The 26,293-nt window shown below is 42.0% G+C and overlaps 1 protein-coding gene across 3 annotated transcripts; it reads left to right on the top strand.

Annotated features, from left to right (window-relative positions):
* LOC126388798 (equilibrative nucleobase transporter 1-like) lies at positions 1-24,558 on the top strand. Of its 3 annotated transcripts, none has more exons than XM_050042082.1 (13): positions 1-138; positions 11,855-12,161; positions 12,296-12,425; positions 14,402-14,448; positions 14,574-14,650; positions 16,741-16,833; positions 16,914-17,053; positions 20,404-20,513; positions 20,623-20,766; positions 20,926-21,033; positions 21,355-21,541; positions 21,794-21,917; positions 22,835-24,558. In XM_050042082.1, exons 2-13 carry the CDS (start codon positions 11,978-11,980, stop codon positions 22,943-22,945), a joined length of 1,455 nt encoding a protein of 484 aa, XP_049898039.1. In that variant the 5' UTR covers positions 1-138; positions 11,855-11,977; the 3' UTR covers positions 22,946-24,558. The 3 variants fall into 3 exon arrangements, with proteins under 3 accessions (XP_049898039.1, XP_049898038.1, XP_049898040.1); XM_050042081.1 differs by lacking the exon at positions 1-138 and adding an exon at positions 11,205-11,460; XM_050042083.1 differs by lacking the exon at positions 1-138 and adding an exon at positions 11,413-11,503.
* The last annotated feature ends 1,735 nt before the right edge of the window (positions 24,559-26,293 follow it).

Consider the following 26,293-nt stretch of genomic DNA (forward strand, 5'->3'; position numbering starts at 1 on the left):
GCTCGGTGTACCCCACCCACCCCTGTCAGCAGCGGCCGCAGCATGTAGATCCTCCCCGTTGGGTCCTCACATCTTATGGAGCGAACAATATGTGGATGGTATGGACAATGCGATCACTGTAGGAGGGCATAACGTCACGTAAGTGCACATCCTGCCATGAAACACATCAGACAGCTATAGACTGAAAATAGATCAGAAGCTCTCTTCTGTGTGAGCTCATGCACGACTGTTAAGTTACTTACAGCGGATTACAGTAAGCTACTGTAAGATAGAGCCCACAGCAGGACGACGATGACACTGTATCACATAGAAATGACATTATTATCTGCTGCATGAAGTCAGAAAGGAGGGGTGAAAGCTGTGAGTTTGGGTGCATTGCTTTTTACCCACCCAGGTTCAATTTAATGTCTAGTGGTTGTATTGCTCACCCTTGCACAACATGCAAAAAGAGCCTGGTAACGTAAAATGAACTACAGCTGAACTGTGTGTAGTTCTTTTGTCAGTGGCCCTTCAGTAAGGACAGTAGTTCCCACCTTTTTTTTTAACATCTGAACTCAAAACTATCTGCTTGTGAACTCTGTTCACAAGTTGCGTGTCTGCAAATTGTGAGCGGCTCAGTAAGAGAGATCATTTCATTTGAATAATATTTAGAGGCCCGAGGGGCTAAAACTGGAAAGTATTTAGCATATTACTGAAAAAAGAATACAAAGAACACTTTCCTGTTGCTTTGCAACTCTTTAACTGCTGTCATAAATAACAAGATCACAGGCCATAAATGTTTAAGAAGGCATTTTTTGAAGCATTACAGGTCCAGTGTGCAGGATTTAGGGGCATTTATTGGCAGAAATCGTAAATAGTCTTCATAACTGCGTTTTCATTAGTTTATAATCACCTGAATATAAGCATTGTTGTGTTTTCATGTCTTCAGAACGAGCCATTTATAGCTACATACAGAGTAGGTCCTTTTTCTTTTCTGCAGTAGCCCAGAACAGACAAAGTTAACACTGGCACTAGGTTGGGCTTCAGTGTTTTTGCGTCTACAGACTTTGCACGTGGGAAGGGCTTTAGTTCTGCAACCTCACCGTTAGATGCCACCAGATCCTACATACTGGACCTTTGCAATGAAGGATTTTAATAAAAAAACATGAACAGACTCACATAGAAGTAAGTCCTGTCAATCATCACTTATGACCCAATAGCAGCGTGTGGTGGTGTCTGTATCTGCAGAGAACTTGCCCTTACCTCAATTTTCTTCTTATATTGGTTTGTTCAGAATGTTCAGGACTCAATAAGGACATAACAACCAGGTTAAGGCTCATTTATACTTCCTTTACTTACGAAAAACAGATACGCTCCTTTTGAACGCTGTAACCATCATTGCCCTCATACGTCTATGTGTCCTTTATGTTGACATACATCGATACATTCACTAGATTCACTAGAGCAAAGAGTTTCTGGCAACAAGTCAAGTCAAATTTATTTATAAAGCACATGGCGCAAATAAACACAAAGGCAACATCAGGAGGACTCAAAAGCTTTTGTAAAAAGGAACCTTTTTAAGCCTGGCTTTAAAAGAGTCGATGGAGGGGGCAAGTCTGACAGAGGGGGAACACTGTTCAAGAGTCTAAAGGCTGTGACCGCAAAGGCACGGTCACCCCTGAGATTAAAATTAGTGTGTGGAATAGTTACAAGCCCTAGGTCAGCCGACCTGAGTCTTTATGATTAGGGTCCTCGGCATTGTCATTGGGAATGTGTTTAAAGTGGTTTTGTCTATATACTTTATGGCTCACCAAGTATAGATGTGAACAATCTCAAACAGGAGTTAGGCTGAAACTAAGACTTCTATTTTACAGTCATTGTTTCAGGTAAAACCCAACACACTGGAGTATAGAAAGTGTGTCACTGCCTGACTATGCTATGAATGGTTCACAGACTCTACTGTCTGTAAGGAACTCAACTCAACTCAACTCAAACTTTATTTATAAAGCACATTTAAAACAACCAAAGTTGACCAAAGTGCTGAACAGGTCAATAGAAATAAACAAGCAAATACAATGAGGTACCTAATAGTACACCACAATAATAACCATAAGATACATAAAATACAATACAATAAAATAAAATACAAGAGTTATAAAATAAGATCAAAATAAGCCAAAATGTTTGAGTGCCCAGCTCAACCTGAGTTAAAAGCCTGAGAGAAGAAGTGGGTTTTAAGAAAAGACTTAAAAACCTCTAGGGTCTGGGCAGACCTAATGTGCAGGGGCAGGCTATTCCAGAGCCTAGGGGCAGCCGCCCCAAAGGCTCTGTCGCCTCTGGTCTTCAGCCTAGTCCTAGGAGTAGCCAGTAATAGCTGACTGGCTGATCTCAAGGCTCTGGAGGGAGCATGAAAGTGCAGGAGTTCGGTTAAATAAGGGGGTGCCAGCCCATTTAGGGCTTTAAAAACAATCAATAAAATCTTAAAATCAATTCTAAAACGCACTGGAAGCCAGTGGAGCGAGGCCAAGATTGGTGTGATGTGATCGTGTTTACGCTTTCCAGTGAGGAGGCGGGCTGCTGCGTTCTGGACAAGCTGTAGACGGTGTAGCAGTGACTGGTCAATACCGACATAAAGCGAGTTACAGTAGTCCAGACGTGAGGTTATAAAAGCATGGATTACCCTCTCTAGATTCTGGGGGGAGAGATAGCCCTTTACTTTAGCTAAAAGCCTGAGTTGATAAAAGCTGGTTTGTATTACTGATCTAACTTGTTTATCGAATTTAAAAGCACTGTCAAAGGTCACACCGAGATTTTTAACAGAGGAACGGATGTTAGGAGTGAAGGGGCCCAGAAAATCAGCAGAGTAATCGGAGGGGTCACATCCAAACATAATGATCTCTGTTTTATCCTCATTGAGATTTAAAAAGTTACTGTCCATCCAGGATTTGACATCTTTTAAACATTCTAGCAGTGGCTGTACAGAATCCTTGCTAATGGATTTAAGGGGCAGATAGATCTGTACATCATCTGCAAAACAGTGAAAAGGTATGTTGTGTTTCTTAAAAATCAACCCTAATGGCAGCATGTACAGCAAGAAGAGGATGGGGCCCAAAATGGAGCCTTGGGGGACACCGCAGGTGAGAGGAGCCGTAGCTGAGTTGAATTCCCCTAAGTTAACTGAGAAGCTCCGATCAGTGAGGTAGGACTGAAACCATAGAAGGGCAGTACCTGTGATACCCACCCACTGTTCCAGGCGAGACAGGAGGATCCTATGATCTACGGTATCAAAGGCTGCTGACAGGTCAAGCAGCACCAGAACAGCAGAGTTACATGAATCAACAGTTGACAAAAGATCGTTAAAAACCCTCAAAAGTGCTGTTTCAGTGCTGTGATGTGGTTTAAAGCCAGACTGGAACTTTTCATACATGTCATGGGCCACTAGGAATGATTGCAGCTGAGTAAAGACCACTTTCTCCAAAACCTTGGACAAAAATGGTAATTTGGAGATTGGTCTGTAGTTTGACAGGAGAGAGGGGTCCAGGTTTTTCTTTTTTATAAGGGGCTGCACTACAGCATGTTTGAGAGCAGCTGGAACACACCCTGAGCTAAGGCAGGTATTTATGACAGCAAGAACAGTGGACCCCACAGTACCAAAAACATCTTTGAAGAGGCGAGAGGGAATGCTGTCAGAGGGACAGTTAGTCGGCCGCAGATGCTTAACTATATCTGATAGTGAGGAGAGAGATACTGGCTCAAACTGGTCAAAGACAGCAGGTAAAGGAGGCACAGTGGGGTCAGGACCAGGGGCAGTGAGAGTGGAAGCAACTGGCCTAAGGGCAGAAATTTTTTCAATAAAAAATTTAAGAAAGCTCTCACAGAGAGTGGGCGATGGCACGACTGGAGAGTTATCGCACGGGTTTACAAGGGAGTTAAAAATGCTGAACAGAACCTGGGGCTTATGACTGTTATTGGAGACAATATTTGATATATACTCCATTTTGGCAGCTTTAACGACTCGCTGGTAGGCTGATAAACATTCACGTAAAGCTTCTTTGGAGACGTGGAGCTTATCTTTTTTCCACTTCCTCTCAGCACGCCGACATGAACGTCTGAGAGAACGTGTGGAGTCATTTAACCATGGCTCAAAAAATGCTTTAGAGCGCTTAAATCTGAAAGGGGCAACAGAGTCCAGGATATCAGTGCATGTAAAATTAAAAACACTTAAAAGCTCTTCGGCATTAAGACCATGATTGACATCCGGAGTGCTAAACATGTTTACGTCGGCATACATGGCAGAGAATTGTGATGCAGTTTGAGGGTTCAACATGCGCAGGCGGCGTGAGGGAGCACGGGTTACAGTCCGCGAACAGGGGACTGAAACGGTAAATAAAACAGGCAGATGGTCAGAAATACATGCTGTTTCACATATCTCATTTACACTCACAGATAACCCATGTGATAGCACAAGATCTAAGGTGTGACCCTTCTCATGAGTCGGGCTGGTCACAGACTGAATGAGATTAAAAGAAGCGATGAGGTTTGAAAAATCACTGACCAGAGGTCTGGATTCACAACACACATGGACATTAAAATCGCCAGAAATTAAAAAGTGGTCATACTTCACAGTAACCTCTGATAGAAAATCGGCAAAGTCATTAATAAAGTCCTTATTAAATTTAGGAGGACGATATACAACTGCAAACATGACAGGAGGGGACAGGTTTAGCTCAAACAGTTGCAGCTCAAAACTGGAATAATTGTCAAATAGAATTTGACGACATTCAAAGCTGGATTTGAACACAGAGGCTAGACCTCCACCTCTGCCGGTGGTCCGAGGGGAACTGAGAAATAAGCAGTCAGGAGGAAGGAGTTCAGAGAACGGTGTACACTCACCAGCCTGAAGCCAAGTCTCCGTCAGGAGCAGAAAATCCAGATCACGAGAGGTGAAAAAGTCTTTTAACAAGAAAGTCTTGTTTGCTAGCGATCTAGCATTAATCAGGGCAATACGGAGAGTAAGCTCCTCAGTGGCTGAAGTGGCTGAAGCTGAGACACGAGCCAGCGGGCGAAGGATCCCATGGTCCACACCACCTCTGCGGGCTCGCAACCGGCGGGGCAGAGCAATGGTCTCTATAGGGAAAATGACCGGTGGAAGTGGCAGTGATAGCTGGGGCCTGTGGGGGGTGGTGGCGGGGGAAATAGTGCTGTGAGCAGTTGGTGTTGTTGGCGTAGAAGAAGTAGACTCCGGTGAGGGGGTGTGGCAGGTAAACAGTCAGTCGCGTGGAGCATACTGGACAGCGTGGCGAATGTTTGCTGTTAGCATCTGGCTGCCCAGCCTGTTTGGGTGGACACCGTCGGGCTTGTAAAAGGAGGGACGGTTCCAAAACAGGTTAAAATTGTCGATAAAACCAAAGTTAAGAGCTTTGCAGGTGCTGACAGTCAGTGAACTGACTGTCACTGACAGACGTTCAGTATTTTTCTGAGGCTGTCATCCATCATTAGATTGATTTCAGATTGATTTCTTATTATTTTGCTGGTGTGAGTGTGGATTCAGCAGATTAATTCAATTAAACTCAAACTTGAGTCAGACATACATTTTGTCAACTTCAGAAGAATTAGTACAAAGTGCAAATATGCATATCAAAACAGTGAACTAGGAAAATCATAGTGTTAAAGAAAGTGTTTAATTTTGTCACCAGACGATCTTCACTCAGTTCACTTCAGTTCACTCATGTCATTTCATCTCCCCCCCCCCTTTTTTTTTTCAAAGAAGAAGTAGTGAGTGAGATGGAGAAAGAGAATCTCGTGGTTTATTTCTATTTTTGCATCATTTTCTAAAGAAATAAGATCATAGATGATGACATCTGACCATTAGCTGTCCATGAAGTTGCTGATTTTGCAGTTGCAGTTTTCCTGATTGCACGTGTGTGTGTGTGTGTGTGTGTGTGTGTGTGTGTGTGTGTGTGTGTGTGTGTGTGTGTATGTGTGTGTGTGTGTGTGTGTGTGTTTGACTGCTGGTTATGCAAACAAGGACACACACTCTACATTATATGTAGCCATGACAGCTACATGGCTAACCAATACCTGTACACTAACCTTGACCTCAACCCAAAGCTGTATTACCAACAGGCAAATTGTGCAACTTCCCAAGTCCCCAGACCCATCGGGGCAATAAAAGCCCTGTTGATATGTGGTAATATCATCAACTGTAGCTTTGCCTCAGCACTAAAGTGCAATATCAACTGTCAGAAATTATGGCCCTGTCTTGCAGCACACCCTTTTGTCAAAATTTTGTTTAAAAGGAAAACACACACAATGGAAATTACTCTTATTAGCTTTATTGCCTCGAGTTAGGACTCAAAAGCGCTGAAAGTGTATGATGCACTTGTTCTGAAGTGCACCTATTGTTTTAAATGGCTGAACATGCACCAAAAGCGTTGTAAGGCACGTCAAACTGCTTTGACAGCCCTACTCTGACCTTGTTTTGATTTTGGAGCATCCAATTGGCGCCAAAGACCAAAGCTGTTTTCTGCAGCTGCAGTTGTGCTGAGGTGTGCCTGCCTGCCGAGATCTACATGCACCTCATGGTAGCCTGCACAGTGTAAAGCGAAAACTACCGCACTTTTTAATGATCCCTAAAGCAAAGAACTGTTTAAAAACTAAAAAATCTTCATTGTGGGGTTCATCAAAGGTGATAAATGTTCTGAAGTTGCATTTAGAGTCACCAATGTTTTATTAGACTCAGTAGAAGTAGCATTTCCCTGATACGATTGGTCTGAACTTTGCGAGGCTTCCTTGATTAATCTCTCAGTATTTCTAAATAGTGGGGTGGTATAGCTCACAAAATCAAGACAATTGTTCAGCTGATGTTAAAAGCACCAAATTTGGTACATACATAGATTAATATATGTAGAAGACATCTGGATATCAGGGCGTCGCAGACTGGCATTCTGATGACCATGGTCGCAGAATCCAATATGGCCTCCCACCCGAAAACAGTTTTGGCTCTAATTCTTGAACCAGATGAGCTACAAATGCAAACTCTGTGTCTATTTTGTGTTTTTTTNCATAGATTAATATATGTAGAAGACATCTGGATATCAGGGCGTCGCAGACTGGCATTCTGATGACCATGGTCGCAGAATCCAATATGGCCCCCACCCGAAAACAGTTTTGGCTCTAACTCTTGAACCAGATGAGCTACAAATGCAAACTCTGTGTCTATTTTGTGTGGTTTTTTTTTTAAATTTATTTATTTTATTTTTTTTTACCATATTTATGATTATTTTTATGATTGGATGTATCAGGATCCATAATTTTCCAAGATGGTGTCTACATAAAATAAAGTTGTTTTTTAACTCTTTTGGAAAACTTGGTGTCTATTTCATATTTTTAAGCATTAGGAACACACTGGAATACTCAGATTCGTTGTTTATTTTTAAATCATATTGTATTTTATGTCCAATATTTTCCCACAGATTGAGTTGTAGGGATAAGTTCATGTGAAGAATAAATCCTGGGTAATACTCATCTAACCACGAGCACACATTCACACACTGAAAAAAGCATAAACGTTGCCAGCCAATCAGGACATGCCTATCGGAATATGCGCAGACCACACAGTATACAGGGAGGCGGATTCCCGCATCCGACATCCTACACCGTCTTTAGTGAGTGGTGTAGGAGTGACAGGGCCCCTAGGTAGAGGGCTTGAACTATTCTAAAAGAACTAGGGTTACAGTATTGTAACCTTTGTTCTATCTCACTCAGGCTCTGCCCTCTATTGGATGCTGTGGGTACAGGGAGTGGAGCTCAATGACTGAACGCCCTGTCTCAACATAACATTGGGCTTAGCCTCACTGAATCCAACTATGAACGGACGGGGCATAGACCACAACGCTGCTGTACATATGTGCTCGTAACTCACCCTGCTAAACAAGGCTGTCGACGCTGTCACACCTTGTGTGGAGTGTACATCCACCATAGTGGGAGTATCCCTGCCTGTAGGCTTGGGAGAGGCATTTTTGCCTCCTTATCCCCCTCGTGGGGTGGAGGACAAAAAGCGTCCTAAACAAACTTCTTATGTTCTTGGGAACAAAGACGGTTTTTGGTGCACCGATAGGGCAGTTAGTTCACACACTCTCTTAGCTGAGGTCAACACAAGCAGCAAAGCTGCCTTGGCCTTCAGAGAGGGGGTCTAGCCTCATTTCCTCGCACCAACATTGGAACCCTAACCATTGTGCCTTGTAACAGGCAGTGGTGAACCCCACTCTCAATGCCTGGATGGTCTGCACACCCTTCACAGACAATTCAGCCCTCCTCAGTCTTGACTCACTTTCTCCAACAGGGCAGGGATGAGACAGAGGGGCACAGAGGTGTAAAGTAGCTTTCTTGGCCATGGCACATGTGCAAACATGTTCACCCCCGGGGCAAGTTGTGGCGCCACGGAGAACCATAGTTGACTGTAAGAGTTGCGTTGGTTGGCACACACACCCACTTCCACTTTCGAGCTCAGTCCAGATCTGCCTCACCACCTCAGGGTGAAGCATCCACTCATTTAGTAGCCAGAAGGCAAAGCTTTTGATTTTCCGGTCCATCTACGTCCCAACCCTCACCTATGGTCATGAGCTATGGATAACAACAGAAAGACTGAGGTCGCAGATACAAACAGCCGAAATGAGTTTTCTCAGAAGGGTGGCTGGGCTCAGCCTTAGAGATAGGGTAAGGAGCTCGGACATCTGGAGGGAGCTTGGACTAGAGCTGCGGCTCCTTTGCATTGAAAGGGGTCAGTTGAGGTAATTTGGGCATCTGATCAGGATGCCTCCTGGGCGCTTTCCGTTAGAGGTATTCCAGGCACGTCCAACTGGTAGGAAGCCCTGGGGGCAGACCCAGAACACACTGGAGGGATTACATATCTCATCTGGCCAGGGAACGCCTTGGCATCTCCCAGGAGGAGCTGGAAAGCATTGCTGGGGAGAGGGACGTCTGGAATACTTAGTTCAGCCCGCTGCCTCTGTGACCCGGCTTCGAATAATGGATGTGGGGACTAGCTTTCAGGCAGAGATTCCAGTTAGGCTACATTCAAAACATAACAGGTGTTGTAGCAAAAACACCAGTCCTCCCATTCACTTGAATGTGGGTGGTGTGTTTGTGCTGATGTGATGGGGCCGCAGGGGATACCCGCAGCATTAAGTTGAAACTTGAAATGCAACCCCATGTCACACTGCAGTGGCCAATTATGTAACCAGCAATCAGACCAAAAGACACCAGCAGTCCACGGGAATATGTAATACAATCTCTTTCTATCGTTAAATATTATAGTGAGTAAAAGAAATAACGAGGTACTCATTAACGGCTGGGGTTTACTATCATACAAAGGAGAGTACTTGCTTTTTTTTTGAGTGTGTTTGTGCACTTGTGTCAGTTGAGACAGTAAAGATACTACAGTAATGATAATCAAATGGAATCCTACAGATCTTTTGAGACAACATAAATAAACTTACTCAGTCGCTAAGATGTGGTGATTGGCTTTTTTTTTTGTTGGTCTCCAACCTCCACTCCCTGACAAGTGGGCCATTTAAGTGACACTCCCACATGGCTGCACAACCCTGCAGCTAATCACCGCTATGTCTGATTTGGTGTGAATGCGGCCTTATTTTTCACGGCCCCGAAATAGTCTGGCAGTGTGCAGTGTCTGTGCCAGACTCTGATCAATATGACAAGTTCTAATACAGCTGCACCATATGAGCTGGTTTATTCATTTAAGTGTCCTTAAGATGATAAGGTTTTAAATGGTTTCTGGTCATTTTTAATGTGCTATATAAATAAACTTGATTTGATATTCTGGAGCTTCAAACCATGCCACACTGCTCAGTGATCAGTTGGCTAAACTTTCCATCAGTCTGAACACTTTAAAGACACATAAAAGCCGTCTATATTGGTTTGAAAGTTGAGCCTGACGGGCATGTGTGGTTCAACATAAGAATATGTAAGGCAGTGTAAGAGCACTGCTTTTATGTGTTTTTGTGTATTTTGGGGGCAGTAATGGAGGTCTATGGCACATAAGCTGAATCAGGACAGTGACCCAACAGATAAGTTAAAACTTCAATGTTGGTTTGGGTCTTCTCATGAAATTTGTTTACAACAATGAACCAGCATTATCCTTTAAGGTAAAGTGAGTCTGCATTGTGATTAGAAAGAAGTCATGTGGCTCAGGACCTATGAGAGTTAGTATCTCCACACTTAATCTATACTTATACACAAATGCACGGGGTTGATGCCTTTGATAACGTGGGGTCATTGGTTTTAGGAAGTGTGTACTACCATGTTTGCGTGTCACAGTGTGTGAGTGTGCACACTCAATAAAAATATCTGTGTCTTGTGATCAGGGGATGATACTGGTAAAACATACATTGTGAGGTCTCATGAGTGGTGTTGTAGCTTTCGTTAAGACTTCCAGTAGTGATTTACATCTCTTCCCCTTTAGCTACCAGCGACCTTTCCTTTAACCTGCTGGATCCCACTGAAGGAAAAACAGCATTGAAGTGAATGAGGCTTAAACACTGTGCAAAGTATCTGGGCCTAACACACCAAATCACAATGTTTGTTCACAATACCTTCCAAGTAGAAAACCCCTGTGACATGAAACGCTACCTTATATGGTCAGTTTTTAGCCACCTGAAAAAGGACCTCCTAAAAAAAATCAATATCAGTTTACGTGAGTGCTATATTTAGATTTTTTTCTCAGGTTTACCTTGCCGTCAGACAGCCCTTTCAGACCCACAGAGGACTGAAGGTGTTATCTCAAAGCCACCAGACTCCATTGACAAAAACAGTAATGTTTCTTTGCACAACATGGGAGTTGCTGGCCTCATCCTGTTATTAAAATGATCCAGATAATTAATTCAGTACCAGTTTATATAGCCTACTTCCAACCCCTGCTAAAACTGCATTATCACTTGGCAAAACTCAAAACACACACAGTGAAGCTGGCAGCAACCACACACTGCCAAGAGTTTGTGACACATCGGCTGTTAGAGTCTGTTAAGCAGTGATAAGACCAATCAAAGATGCTTTGTACATATAGACCCAGTTATGACACAGACAGCCAGTTTCCACGCTGCACTCACTGAGTTATTTTCCTCCAAAAGTCACATGACCTTTTGGGTAAACTGGTCTAGCCCGCGCTGTCAGCAAACAGCATCCAACATCTGGAGTACGTCTCACAGCTTTAGCGGCAGCTTTGGCTTGCAGGGAATGCAGGGAGTGTTTATTTTCTGTGGCCGGTAGCACCACACGGAGAGGGATTTTCTCTGCTGCCCAGCAGAGAGATTGATTGAAAAAGAGAAAACATTGGGGAGGGAGGAGAGGGAGGGAACTGGTGAGGAAGAGGAAGGAAGCGCTGGCCTATATAAAGAAAGAGTGGAGCAAGAGCAGAGAGGAGTGGTTTGTGAGAACGTTTAGGTGACCAACAGAGCCTGAACTGTGAGTATGACAGAGCAGTAAACTGGAAACTACAACAGTTGAGGTGACTTTGTTAAATAGAAATGTTTACACATTTTAATTTGTTTTTTTATGAATAGTATCTCAAGAAAGGTAAGTTACCCAGCGACTGAATGTATGCAGAAGTCTGTCTTTTTTGGGAAGAGGACTGAACTAACGTCTGGGAAACAAGCAGCATATTTTGTGCAGATGTTTCCCGTTCATGTCTAGCTTGTGCATCTGTAAGATTTTCCATTCAAGTGCTTTTAATGAGTCATGCAGGTCAGGATCTTTTTATACGAAAATGTCATTGCTTTAAAGATGCAGAGCAGTCAACACATAGCCATCTTAAATTCTATCACAATTACTAGTTATTCTTTCCTTTTTTTTGTTGCAGGTGCAGTGACAGGAGCCACCTGTGTGTGTATGTGTGTGTGTGCATTTGTATTCCCATGCAGGTGAAAATATAGTGTTTGTAAATCATCTGCTTGTGTGTGAGTGTGTGTGTGTGTGTTGGAACATGCCGGGGTTTGTGAACAGCTCGAAGGTGCGACGCGGCCTCACCTTTGCTACGGGTCTGGTGGAGTGTCTGTGTTTTGCTGGAGCTGTGTTCGGATGGGCCTCGCTTGTTTTTGTCCTGAAGAAGGAGGACTACTTCAGCTCTCTGTGTGTCAACACCACAGTCAATGCAACACAGGTCTTAGGTCAGTTTGATATCCTCAGCTACACTTTGAATTCACCTGGATTGCTAAAATTAGTCACAACTCTTTTTGCAGGCATCCACCTGCATATTTCACAACCTTACTTCTCTCTTCCTTTGTGTTTTATGTGTCTACAGATTGCAGCGGACAGGATGAGCAGTTCTCCCTTGTTTTCACCATCGCCTCGTTTATGAACAATTTCCTGACGCTGCCCAATGGTTTCCTCTTTGACCGGTTTGGTACCACAGTGGCTCGGCTCTTTGGAATGTGAGTCCAACAACACCTTAATTACTCCTAAGTTAAAAAGGATTTCTTTTCTTATTTATAAGAAAGGAAGGACTAAAAAGCCCACTGAGGATTGTCATGACAAGCACTGAATAGAAGAGAACAACAACAAGAGGTTGTTGATCAGTGTGTTTTTTTTCCCAAATGATGTACAGATTTTTAGGCATTGTTATCACAAATGGGTCAGACAATAGAGCTGCAGTAAATGGGGAAATAAATCTCCCTTGGAGAGCATGTCCCCAGATACCCTTAGGTTTGGTCTGAGCCCTGAATGTTTGCAACGTCTGGCTCCGCCTCTGTTTTTATCTAATCTCAACACTCATGTTTCCCAACATGTGGCTTGTAACGTAGCAGTTAACAGCCCACCTCTTCTGCTTGTAGCTGGACACAGGTGGACATACTGTAGCTGTGTGTGTTCATGCATGCACATATGTACACAAACACATGCCTGTGGTTTGTGGAGTATCTTCTTTTGTGGTACGCCACTATGCGTAGTACAATGAGTGCTGCCTCCACATGTAAAATTAAACACATGAGCTTGAACATGTATCATATTTGGGGGGTCTAATTTTAGTCCTTTGTAGATTGGGATGACATGTCCCCTGTTACCCCGTGGCAATTATGCACATGGTGAAAGTAAGGAGGAGCTGCTGGAAGTGTTTGTGACCAGAGCTCCACTGCAGATAATGAGAGGGTGTCGTGGTGGGAGTACAGGAAGGAGCTTAGTGTTGAGATTTCCAACTGGGCTGAAGTGTGGCAGTCCCCAGACTTTTATTTTTTTAAATTCTTCGAGCATGTTTAAGTAGCACTGCAGAGCAGAATAAATCTAAGTCTTTGTGTCTCTAAGCTGTGCAGACAAGAGACAGAATTTAGCATTTGGATGAACAAAAAGCACAATGTTACATTTATTTATTCTAAATCAATTCTTCTCAGACTTTTGTATGTTTTTACACTTCTTGCTCTGATGTATGACACTGATTTTGAAAAGGTTACCACATAATAACTCATGTATCTGTAAAATGAAAACTGAATAAACATAAAAAGCAAGAGAGTTTTTTTTAGTAGGTCGACTTTGCATTGAGTTTTCATACCAAAAACAACAAAAGTGCAATAAAAATTTTTTAAATAATGACTGTTTCTTTGCCAAACTATCCAGTTTTTGACGCAGCCATAAAACTAAACATAACAGTGTCTTTGCATCTTGCTACTTTCACTACACCTAACATTTTAACTAAAGACAGAGGGGCCTCTATCCTCTTCATCACCCTGCATGACTCTAACTCCCTCTGCCTGTGGTAGCAAAGCTAACGCTACAGTGCATAGAGGCAGTTTGATATAATTTCAGTCTGTCTCTGGTATTTCCCTCCCCTCCTGTGTGGTAAAAGGGACAGGTAGGACAGCTCGAAGCAAGAGCGCAGACAGAGTAGCTCCCTTAAGGAATTTTACGTAAAGTATTTGAGGTCTCCAGACAGCAGCAGACACATGAATGGAGATGCTGTGCACACACCAAGGCTGGACGCTTAGCAATGCAGAATGTGGGGAAAATGTTTTATGAGAAAGGGAGCAGTAAAGCAAACAAAGCATTAAATTGCACTGGAACTGAAAAGAAATCAAGTGAGAGAATGATTAAGAAATAGAGAGGTCAGGATCATAAATCAGCAGAGGATGGAGGAATGTCTGAAGCCCTCCCTACTGCCTATCTAAATCCACAGCAACGAACTGGTACAAAGGACATATGTTTCCACTAAAAGAGGGTGGAGGGAAAATAAAAGGCCAAGGAATGCAAATAGTTGGACAAGACACAGCAAGTGGAGTTGAGGGTAGATTTGTTTTGCTTTTCAAGTGCCAAGAAAAGGAAGTTGGTGTTCACCAAGCAGCAGCAGTTGTACCTGGTTACTGTAAAGCCCACTGAGCCAATAGAATGACATGAAATCACTGCCATTTCTTTTTCCCACCAGATGTCTTTACACCCTGGGTTCTTTGCTGGTGGCCTTCTCGAGTGCAGGTGAAAAACATTTCTCATGTCTCATTGTTTTGTGCTCTCGTAGTCCAAAAAGAAGACAAAAAATGTTACAGCAGACTCTCACTGCTGTGGGTGCTCATTTTCCCTGTTTTTTCTTTTCCCTTCAGCTTTGTCAAACATGCTCTTCCCTGCTCTCTCCTTCCTGGCAGTGGGCGGCATCCTGTTTCTAATGACCAACATGCAGGTACCGAAGCAGTCGTTCAGATTATTATAAATTTTGATGCATCTCAATTAAAGGTCCAGTGTGTAGGACTAAGGGGCATCCGTTGGCAGAAATGGTTTATAATATTCACAGCTACTCTTTCATGATTTTATATAATCACCTGAATCGTTTCGTATTTGTTACCTTACAATGAGATGTTTATATCTACATATGGAGTGGGTCCTCTTCGACGGAGTCTGCCATGTTGTTCTACAATAGCCCAGAATTATAATAATAATAATTAATGTCTTATTTTCTATTTAATTCATTACTTAAACTGACCATCACAGTTTCTCAGCCTTTAACTTGACATATTCAAATAGTAAATATTTTTTTATTGTTTTTAATAATTGTTTGAAGTAGAGATGGAATAGGGCAGCACAGCTAGGGCCCCTCTGTATGGAGTTTGCATGTTCTCCCTGTGTCAGCATGGGTTTTCTCTGGGTTCTCTGGCTTCCTCCCACAGTCCAAAGACATGTAGGTTAGGTTAATTGGGGATTCTTAATTGGTTGTCTGTCTCTTGTCCAGTGTCAGCTTGGATTGGCTCCAGTCCTCCTGTGACCCTGAGTAGGATGAGCGGTTACGGATAATGAATGAATGAGACTGAAGAATTCTGACAGTGTTCGGGAAAGGGAGGGTTGAGGCGTGTTGTGTTCCAACTATGCTGACACAGTGATAAAAGAGCTGATTTGTAGTCTGAAAGGTTAGAGGAGGCATTCATGACTTCAGTAACTTAATTGAGTGATTTATTTGTATTTTGCAAGAATAATAATATATCATCTGTGAAGAAACTGATTTTGTGTGTTATGTTGTTTGTTGTGATGCCGATGATGCTGTTATTTTGACGTAGTGTTGCAGTTATGAAATAACTGGTTTAATTTGAATTGTTTAAGAGTAACTACACCCCCAAACCACTTTTTTTTAAAAAACTGAAAACCAATAGACCAATGTATTTGGGTATTTAGTACTGTTACTGAGCGAGTCAGGTCCAAATCTTGACATTTGTGCAAAGTATTTGGATTCTACATATGGTATTATAAATATGCATAGTGCCTTCCCAATAATGGTTGAAACTAGGTTATTGCAATTGAATTCTCCTACTGGCTGATCTGTAGCAGGTGTCGTACAGTATTTGATGGCAGTTTAAGTCACCAGCCAACCTTAGCTTAAGATTCAAATAATGAGATAAACATATGTAAAAAATAATCCCTGTGAGCAAAATCCTCGGGCTTCAGACTGGTCTAAATACTCTGTGTCCAATGTTTTTTCTTCCTTGGCTATGAGCTGACGTCAGCATGTGACAGATTCCTTTACATGGTCGTCTGCTCCAAGTGCAAGTGTTGACAGTATGTAGCCTACTCTGCTACATGAAGCTTCATGTAAACATTGGGATACATGCAATGTTGGTTGCTGGTGTTTATTTCTCCCTGATTTTGGTTTGGATTCCTGCTGGAGCATGTCCAGTTGTGAAGATTTTAGTTAAGAAGCATTTATTGAGTTTTCACAGCGGAAAGTGCTGCAAAACTCCATTAAAATCATTCTACTGGATGTAATGACGGTGCAAAGAAGCCGAGAGAGCAGATATCGAAGACCCTGAGACGCTGATTGATGAGAACACACTGGGCTTTTTTCAGAGGGGGGCTTAAAGAAACAGGCGTGAAGCAGGAAGAAACAGGGTGAATGAGGGTGTTTAAGCACAGACAGTATAAGGAAAAGGTATTTCATGAACATTAACATATGTAAACATGTTCTAGTAGAAACCCAAACTAGTAGTACGAGTATGGACCTGAAAATTAATATAATAGGTTCCCTTTAAATTCGGTGTTACATCTTTGTTGGCTGCAGGGCTTTTCTCAGACTGACTTCATGATCTTGTTTGGGGGGGCAAAGCCCTCTCAGGGAATGTTTCAAAACCACATCCTCATGTTCAAATGTTCAAACAGGCATTTCAACTCAGCAAGAACAAATTGTACATTAAATGACAGAAAAAGGCAAACAAAGGAAAGAAAGCCCCACAGACATATCGACAAATGCAATATCTGTTTTAATAAATTCAAATTTCTCCCCTGAAGGTCGGAAACCTGTTTGGCTCACGTCGCTCCACCATCATCACTCTCTACAATGGTGCCTTCGACTCCTCATCGGCACTCTTCCTTGTCATCAAGGTAAGAAACATTCATACATTGTTCTCATAAATAAAGTATATTTATACCAGCTCATGTTGTCTTGATGTCTACTCCTGCAGCTGCTACATGAGGCTGGCGTCGCTCTCCGCTCTTCCTTCCTCTTCCTGTCTGTCTGTAGCTTCATTCACCTGCTCAGGACTTTCTTCCTGCTGCCCAGAGACCACATTCCCTACCCGCTGCCTGATGACTACACATACGGGTACATATCCACAACAAACCACACACATCATCAACAACTTACACAAGTTTAAGGGATACATCAAGTGACAAAAAAAAAAAAACACGAGAACATTGAATTAAAAAAAGAGAAAAAAACAATAGTGCAAAATACAAGTAAAAATTAGGTTTTTAAAATGCCATTTTAATGCAGCTGCAGACTTGGCATACTTGAGCTTTTTACTAGAAATGTTTGCAGTTTACAGAGCTCATTGTACTCTTACAGCAAGAAAAACTGGCCTGTTCTCATTCCCAGAGCCTCAAATACCAGGGCTTTGTCATGCCCCCCACACACCGTGCTTTCAACAAAATCCAATGTAAACGCATCCATGGCAGTAGTTGACACTGAGACCAACTGACACAGTAAAAAGAGTGAGAAAGTCTGTGTAGGACAGGAGGGAGGGGAGGTAGAGGGGTCAAACAAAACCTGACCTTTGTCCAGGAGTTCACAGTTTGTCATGTGTGAAATGACGTCAGTGTTGTTTTAACATAACGTTACACAATGTATGTGTGGTCATTACACACTGACGTCTCTCACATAATGTATTTGTGAGGTGGGTTTAACTGTTTGGTGGTGTGTATGTGGATTTGATTGTACGGTTGAAAGATTATTGCCAGATTTGTTTGATATATCAGGGTGAGAGCAACACTGATGAGTGACCAAGGAGACTGATATAAAACACCAAATTGGCCCACAGACATCAGTCTAAAACAATGGGCTAAAAATAATGTTAAAAATATAATAAAAGACAAGGGAGGTTAAAAGTCTGATTAAAAATCAAGGGGCTAAGAATAACAAAAATGGTGGGCTTCTTTTCCAGACGCAGGACCTCCACTTGCTTGGTACAGGTTCAGCTGTCGTTGGAGGTTACCCACAGGCTCTAGGCCGGAAGTCAAAGTAAAAGTCCTTCCCAATAAAAACATGCAATAAAAACCTATAAAAACACAGCAAACAAGGTAGAATAAAAGCATAACTTAAACTTACTTAAACTCAAGTAAAAAAGATAAAACATACAATATAAAAACCCTACAGCAGACTTCCGCCTTGTGACATATTTACGTCACATTGCGTTGTGTAACAAAAGTCTGTTTTTAAATCCAAAGTGTGATCCTTTTTTAAAACCGAACAGTGACTGTTGCACTATATTAACTGTGTGAATGTGTTTCAGCTGGGCGTCACACAGAAATGCTAAAGGGCTATGAAATGCAGTTTTGGGTGTGGATGTAAAGTCTGAGTAAAAAAAAAACAGTTCAAAGGGCAGGTCCATCTGTGGTCACTGCTGAAACTCCTACGCAGCTGTCAGCAAAAAGCAGTGATGCAGATTACAGTGCTGATGCTCTCCCCTCCCTTTTGTTGCTGTGGACGCCACACTCATTTGCTTCCAAAAGTCACACAATAACACCCAAAGTGACCAATCAGAGGCAGTGGCAAACCTTATATTTTACGAGGTAGAATTACTGCTTCTGTCAAATGAGTCTGGTGCCTGTAGATTGGGGCAGCTGCAGCAAAATGCATTTTAGCCACATAAAATAGGACTACTTAAAATCTAAACTGTGATTTTACCACACAGCACACAAGAGATGCTGGACTACCGCTGCCTACATTGTTTACTCTGTTCAGCCCAAATGCAGGGACGTGGACATGGTGCACGCCTACAGCAGAGCGTGTCCATTATTCAATCAGGAGAGACTCATTCTTAGAGAAAAGAATATTTATTTACATGTGCACATAAGATGAGAAATGTGAAAAGTCTTTGGAGATTAGACCCCAGGAGGATGGTAAAGACGTAGTAGATTAGGGAACCCCTCCTTTGGAGTCTAGACGCTAGTGGTGGTAATGGTGGTTATGAGATGGGATGAGGACGGAGCTGAGGATCTGGATGTGAAGAGTAGTGTTTTTTTGATGAGCTTGTCCTGGGCTCTAGATAAGGTGACTAGAGATGAATGAGGTGGATGATTCCACCTAAAATGGCAGCTGACAGGAGCAGAGAGGAGAACAGATTTAAAGTTTGGCTGAAGGAGATCGTGGCAAAGTTTCACAGGCTGACTGGGAGAGGGAATGCACATAATCAGCTAATTGGGGGAAGCGGTGGGAGTGGGATAGAGAGACAGTTGTGAAAGGATATAGCGTAAAGAAAGTCTCCCTGACTGAACGTAGGTTGAGCTTCATCTGTGTGACTTTTTTAATCAAAAGGTAAAGGTTTTAGAAGTGCCTGTGAAATAGCATTTTAACCTAAAACATATATATTTAAACCATTGAAATTTTGGATTTAAATACATAAGGAACACTACAATACAAAAACCTAAAAAATAATAAATAATTCATCATACCTTGTACATTTGCTTATCTATCTATTGAATACAAGGCAACCACATGGAAACTCTCACCTGCACATGTACATTTCCTGTCCTCCTCAACTGCCTGTTTACACACACTCCCATGAAAAAAAAAATTCAAGTTTCAATCATAAGAAAGTATTTGCTCAACCAAAAAACCTTCAAATATTCATTCATTCATTCATCTTCTAACCGCTTCATCCTCTTGAGGGTCGCGGGGGGGCTGGAGCCTATCCCAGCTGACATCGGGCGAGAGGCAGGGTACACCCTGGACAGGTCGCCAGACTATCGCAGGGCTGACACATAGAGACAAACAACCATTCACGCTCACATTCACACCTACGGACAATTTAGAGTTATCAATTAACCTAGTCCCCAATCTGCATGTCTTTGGACTGTGGGAGGAAGCCGGAGTGCCCGGAGAGAACCCACGCAGACACGGGGAGAACATGCAAACTCCGCACAGAAGGGCTCCCACACCCAGGATCGAACCGGCAACCCTCTTGCTGTGAGGCGACAGTGCTAACCACCACACCACCGTGCCGCCCGCACCTTCAAATATTAATTGTGTATTAACATACACCGTGAAATCGTTATATTTTCTAATACAGTTATTGTACCGTAAAAATCTCATACCACTGCAACCCTTTAAACAAATCTGCTCCTTTCACAAAAATCTGCATATTTTTCTGTGAAAATTGGTAAAAGGAAGAAAAAGAAGATGAAAACACTGAGCTCTCCTCATTCAGTAATGATAAATACATCCAGCTGCAAATTTTGAAAGACAAACAACCAGTTGATGAATTGAAGTTTCTTGTGTAAACAGGATTTTCTGAGTCTTACCTGCACAGTTTATGTTCTCATCATCCACCCACATTCCTCGGAAATTCCCTTCATATCCTGCTTATTATAGGAAATTAAGTAAATAGTTATCAAAGAACTCCCACAATGCCCTCAGTCTGTCGCTAACCCACTGTGACTTTTGACCTTTGTCAGGATAACCTGTGGTAAATCAAGGAGTCTGAGCTTAGAGCAGACAGCAGCCAATAGTAACACACTGAAGATAACGGAGGAAACGCCCCTCAGGGATGTCACTGTGAAACAAGGTTTGGGAACTTTACTGTGCCATAGATTAATACATAGACCAAACAAAAGAGTTATCATACATCGTGTTTGTTCATTCATTTATGTCTGTGGTGTCCCCTCGTCTCTCAGAGAAGAGTTTCCGTGAGTGTTTGATGTCCAGGTTCTTTGCGTGGCACCTGCTCTGGTTGTCTGTGATGCAGCTCAGACATTACCTCTTCATCGGCACCCTCAACCCGATGCTGCAGCGGCTGACGGAGGGAGAGCCCTCACTGGGTAAACACACACATACATCATGTTACTGTCTATGCAAAGGTGGGAGTATTATAAGTGCAAGAAGCTCCTGAATAGAGAGTACTTTTATCTCATAATTTGGCTGACTAGTTAAAGTGTTTAGTCTGTGACCATCTTGTCTTTGCTTGTGTGTCCCTGCAGTGAGCCAGTACACCAATGCCTTTGCTATAACGCAGCTGTGTGGCGTGCTGTGTGCTCCCTGGAACGGCCTCATCATGGACAGACACAAGGGCAAACCTCGTGCTGAAGGTAACAAACAGTACTAATGAGGGCAAGTAATGAACCCAACAGGCTGCAGCCATGGAGGACCTACTATCAGTGTGTCTCTGTGTTCTCGGGGCCTAGCATGCCATTGGGCTCATGCATATCTAAAGAGACAATAAATATTAACTAAAAAAGTCCAATCACTAACTGTACAAAAGCACTGAACACCAACTACATGTTCCTTTAAATATTTAGTTATATGAAACATAATTGTTTAAAAGAAACATAATACTTAAAACTACTTATTTCCAGATGTGCTTTTTGCCATCATTTTCTCTTTTCATTTGTGTGTGTGTGTGTTTGTAGGAGAGAGCGAACAGGAAGCAGACCTGCGGGCCTCGGTGCTTTCTCTCTTCCTGACGGCGCTGCAGTGTGTGTTGTTCTCAGTGTGTGCCTCCACCCCGTACCTGCCGCTTCAGTACCTCACCTTCATCCTGCAGGTTATCAACCGCTCCTTCCTCTACGGCGGAAATGCAGCCTTCATCAGTTTGGCGTGAGTATCAAACACACACACGAATACACACATGTACACATCTCTTTGTTGACTACACTTAAGTATTCTCATATCTGCTCACAGCAACATTACAGTGTGTTAGGAATTATATGTTTACACACTGTGGGGTTAAAGTGAAGTGTTACTTTTAGTTTTGAGCAATGTTTTAAAGGCTTAAAAATGCTGATTTCCTGTTTTTTACGTTCTCTGTCTTCCTTCTCTTTGCCATGTCATCACTTTGTGTGTGTGTAGCTTCCCGTCGTGCCACTTTGGGAAACTGTATGGTCTGGTCATGGCTCTGTCTGCAGTGTTTTCTCTGCTGCAGTATCCCTGCTTTGCCCTGGTGAAAGGCCCTCTGGAGGGAGACCCTTTATACGTGAGTGCAGAGTTGTCATTTACACTTTTTGAGATGGCCCATCCCCATCCCTTTAATAAAAGCACAATTCGTTAAAAACCTTCTCAAAAATAGTTGCACCAAGAAATGTTTAGTAACAAATGATAACACTTTGAGAATGTTCGCACAGTAAAAAAACATACAATGCAATGTAAATATAGAAGAAACAGATAGGCATTGTCCAAAAAAATCCCAACAAAAACCCCGAGCATACTGATTCTAAAACAGATTCGTCATGAGTCTCTCTTTCTAGTCTTCCGACCACTCACAGCGCTTTTACATTATATGTCTCATTCACTTATTCATACACACAGCCACACACCAGTGGCAGAGGCTACCAGTCATGGTGTCACCTGCTACTCCATTACATGCACTCACTCACACACTGATAGAACAGCAATGGGAGCAATTTGGGGTTCAGTATCTTACCCAAGGATACTTTGACATGTGGACTAGAGGAGCTAGTGATTGGTGGACGACTAGCTCTACCTCTGAATCAGTAAATGAAAAGTAAATCATGCTGACATGTGAGCAGCAGAGATAACAGTAAATAAGAAATGTTGATCTACTTGAGAATAAATATTTAAAAGCAATACAGAATGCATAAGAGACTTACAGCATTATAATTTACTATTGTTTTATATTTGGAATCGTCACATGGCACATGAATTTTGTGTTTTCCTTTACATAAATAAAGTCATTTCCACATTAAAATGATGCATAAAACTTAACCCCCCACTATACATGTGTCCCCCCTCAATGTGATAATGAAACCTACACCCTTGATGATGGCCTAGGCTGTCACCTTTTATGCACCATTATGCATTTTTTCCCCTGATCTGCTGTGATTATCTACGGCTATCTATCTCTCACTGTTTCCTCCTCTCTCCTTTCTGCAGGTGAACGTTGGTCTGACGCTGCTCAGCCTGCTCGCCTTCATCCATCCCATTTCTGTCTACCTGCACTGTCGAAGTCTCGCCTCCCAGCGAGCCATCAATGCCTCTTCTTAAAGTCTCATGTCATGTGAGACTCACTTAAAAATGCCCTTAATATTACTTAATGACACTATTACCTCTTTGGCTTGTTTGATTGATTAATTGTGCTTGTGTGGCTGTGTTGTGTTGTCATATGTATCATCACATGCTTGTAAAGGCATTTCAGGTTGCAGTGAAGTGTGGTTTTGTGTACAATCACGGTGCATTTTCCACATTCTCACATATCATGTTCACAGCCAAACTGAATGTATTACTACTTATTAAGAGCTTCTGGTTTACCTCTTGTAAGATTTCCAGGATATATCATTTTATTTTCACTTTTAGATTAATTTTTTTACACTCTTTTACAGTTTGAGTGTGTCACCTGATGGTGCTGATGAGCTTTTTGGAAACAAATCCTCAACAGCTGCCAGCTTTGTCTGTTTTTACAGTTAAAATTCCTCGTGCTTGCTGCTTCTGATGACTGAGACATGTTTTATGTTTCTTGTTTCATGTAAGCTCATATTTTAATTTGAATTCTGGACATTTTTTTTAAAATATATTCTGTGTCATACTAGCCATCTATCACATCATGTTTACGGTGGTTTCACAGTACCAAAAGATAACAAACTGTATTGTCAAAGCTGAAAAATTTACAGGTAATGTTCATGTCAGTATTCATTAGTATTTTTCTCTAACTGTATGTTTTTGTCTACCTTGAAAATAGAGCATGAGATCAAGGATGTGTGGAAGGAAAAAGCTGAATGTAGTCATAGTGTAAGGGACGATTGGGGCTCAGAATCACAAATGTCAGTTTGTGTTGTTTTAATGGATCGATCAGTGAGTGATAACCCAGGCAGCCTCTCAGTCAGGACAAAGGTCCTGTTTGCTTGCTAACGTGGCACTGATGTCTCTGCACTGACTGCATGTGAATTCACTCAGATACATCAAATAGAGCAGGCGACACAGCTCTGCCATCTGCTGGCCTCTCAGTGTAGCTCTGAGCTACTGATGTCACTGTTGAGCCAAACATAAACAAACAGGAGACTGAGCTCCTTTTATGTTTTCGTTGTTTCTGACATATGAAGTCTCAGGTGTTCAGTGCGTCTGTGTAGTTCAGTAGGATTCTGTTTTCCATTAAAAAAGGGAAATATGTTTCTGTTTACCTGTAAGTTTATGTTTTCAGGTCGACTATACATTTTGCTGAAGTGCCAAGCCTGAAGTGGTGGTAATGTTAATTTTAAATATGCAAATTTGTCATCGTGCTGCAATTAAATTTATCTTTTGATATGAACTTAAGTATTGTAGTGAAGGGAACTATTATTTTTTACTCTTTATTCTTGAACAAATAAATATTTTATTTTTTTTTAACTATTGTGAGAAACATGGTGCACTTGCAGGGAACTGCCCACTTCAGATAGTGTCGGAAATTATTAATAATGACATGCAAATATCAAACTAATAAATTTTGAAGGCTAAACCATGAATTCCTTTATTGTTCCGAGTGTTCACAGACTCCATGTTTGCAGTTGATTGACTTTTGACAGATTGGTGTATTTAATTCAACGTGAGCTGCACAAGGTCTAATTTCCATTAATGCAAAATTTATTGTAAGTTATGTTTGTGGTCATTAAAGGATCCGAAAGTCATTTTCATCAAGTTATTATTTCTTAAATTTTATGTCCACTACATTTTAAAGCAGAAACATTTTTGCGTTCACTTGCAGAAGATCCAAAATCAAGTTACAAACCCAAAAAATATATATAGATTGAGGTCTTTCATCACCAAAAGTGACATTTAAAGGGACACTCAGATTTTTACAAACCAAGATCAGTGAACTCCCCATTAGCAGGAGAACTGTGAATCAGCTCAATGTCTTTTGTGGCTCTGAAAGTAGCTCTCTCTCAGTCGGAAAAATTAACTAATAACCAATATCACAAACTGTTCTTGTGGCATATTAAATTTACAGGCATGTACCAGACAGAGAGGCTCCATCAAAAGATGTTATTGAGTTGCATTATGGGAAATTTTGGAACTAAAATCAGGATATCTCTGCCTCTGCTGCACAGATTCTTACCTGTCTCTAGGACGTCCCCCAATGCCATGGAAGTTCAGTGCTAAAACAATCCTTCGAAAACACATTTTAGAAGTTTCCGTTCTTACTGCTTTAAAAATCGTCCTGTGAATGAGGAGTTATCGTGAATGATGCAGTTTGATTAAAAAACAAGAGTTTTTGTGATGACAGCAGCTTACTGGAGCTCTACATCCCTAAACTAAATGAAACGACATGCATTAGCCCAAACATCATCAAGGGATTTAACATGGGCTGACCTCAAAGTCTGTCTAGAGGTCAGTGCTACTGCATAAGTTGCCTCACTTGATGTCAACCTGCAGGACTCACAGCAGCCTCAGGGGACAGTCTGTTATCTCCTGTTCATACTACTCAGTGGGTAGGAGTTGCCATGTTGTTCCTGATAGTGGTGCAGAGGTTTCACACAAGGCAGATTCATCTCTGGGAGGGTTTAACCTGAAATAGCAGGAACACAACAACCTGCACAACAGCCTGTGTGATGCATGCATGTGCCACAGCGGTTAATGAAAAGAACTTAATGGTCTAGTGTGTAGGATTTAGTGGTATCTAGTGGTGAGGTTGCAAATTGCCTCATCATATAATAATCGAGCAACAATCTTAGTTTCCACAGACAGTGATGCGTTTCTGTTTTTAGGGAACACCACTGTGAAGACAGCAACAAAACCCGTCGTATCACTGCCTCACAGCTCTCACTCCCCCACCCAGGCTGTAGTAGAGAGGATCCTCCACCGCTGGGGGTGATGAACCGCTCACAAGAAGCCTTTAAACATATAAGCCCCAGCCTGGCGCAGATGGGTCTGTGAATAACAGCTAGTGACAAACCACTGATCCTAGAGCAATCCCCTTTGTTGCACTGGCCGAATTCATTCACCAGTAAGGGGCTCTGTGAAGCCTCCACAAACCACCATATTGGTCTGTTGGGAGGCCTGTGGACAAAACCTCAAGCTCAGCAGGCACCTTTAACACATTACAGTAACATATCACATTTTAGCAGTAACAAAGTAATATAACGCGTTGCCAATAGAATACTGGGTAACATTATTACATTTACAGTGTCATGTAATGCATTACCACCCAAAATAAACTTTTTAGTAGTAGTAGTCTTTATTTGTCCCCGTAGGGAAATTGGGTTGCAGCAGGTCACACAAGGCATTTCAGAAATATATAAATAAATAACAATACATCAAACGGTGACCAAACATTCATCACACATAGAGCACAGTAGTCACATCTCATGTACAGATATAGGAGGAGGAGAAATAGTTTTTAAGCTTCTGCAGACCAGCTGAGAG

This window comes from Epinephelus moara, chromosome 4 (assembly GCF_006386435.1).
Source record: "Epinephelus moara isolate mb chromosome 4, YSFRI_EMoa_1.0, whole genome shotgun sequence".
Taxonomy (NCBI): Eukaryota; Metazoa; Chordata; class Actinopteri; order Perciformes; family Serranidae; genus Epinephelus; species Epinephelus moara.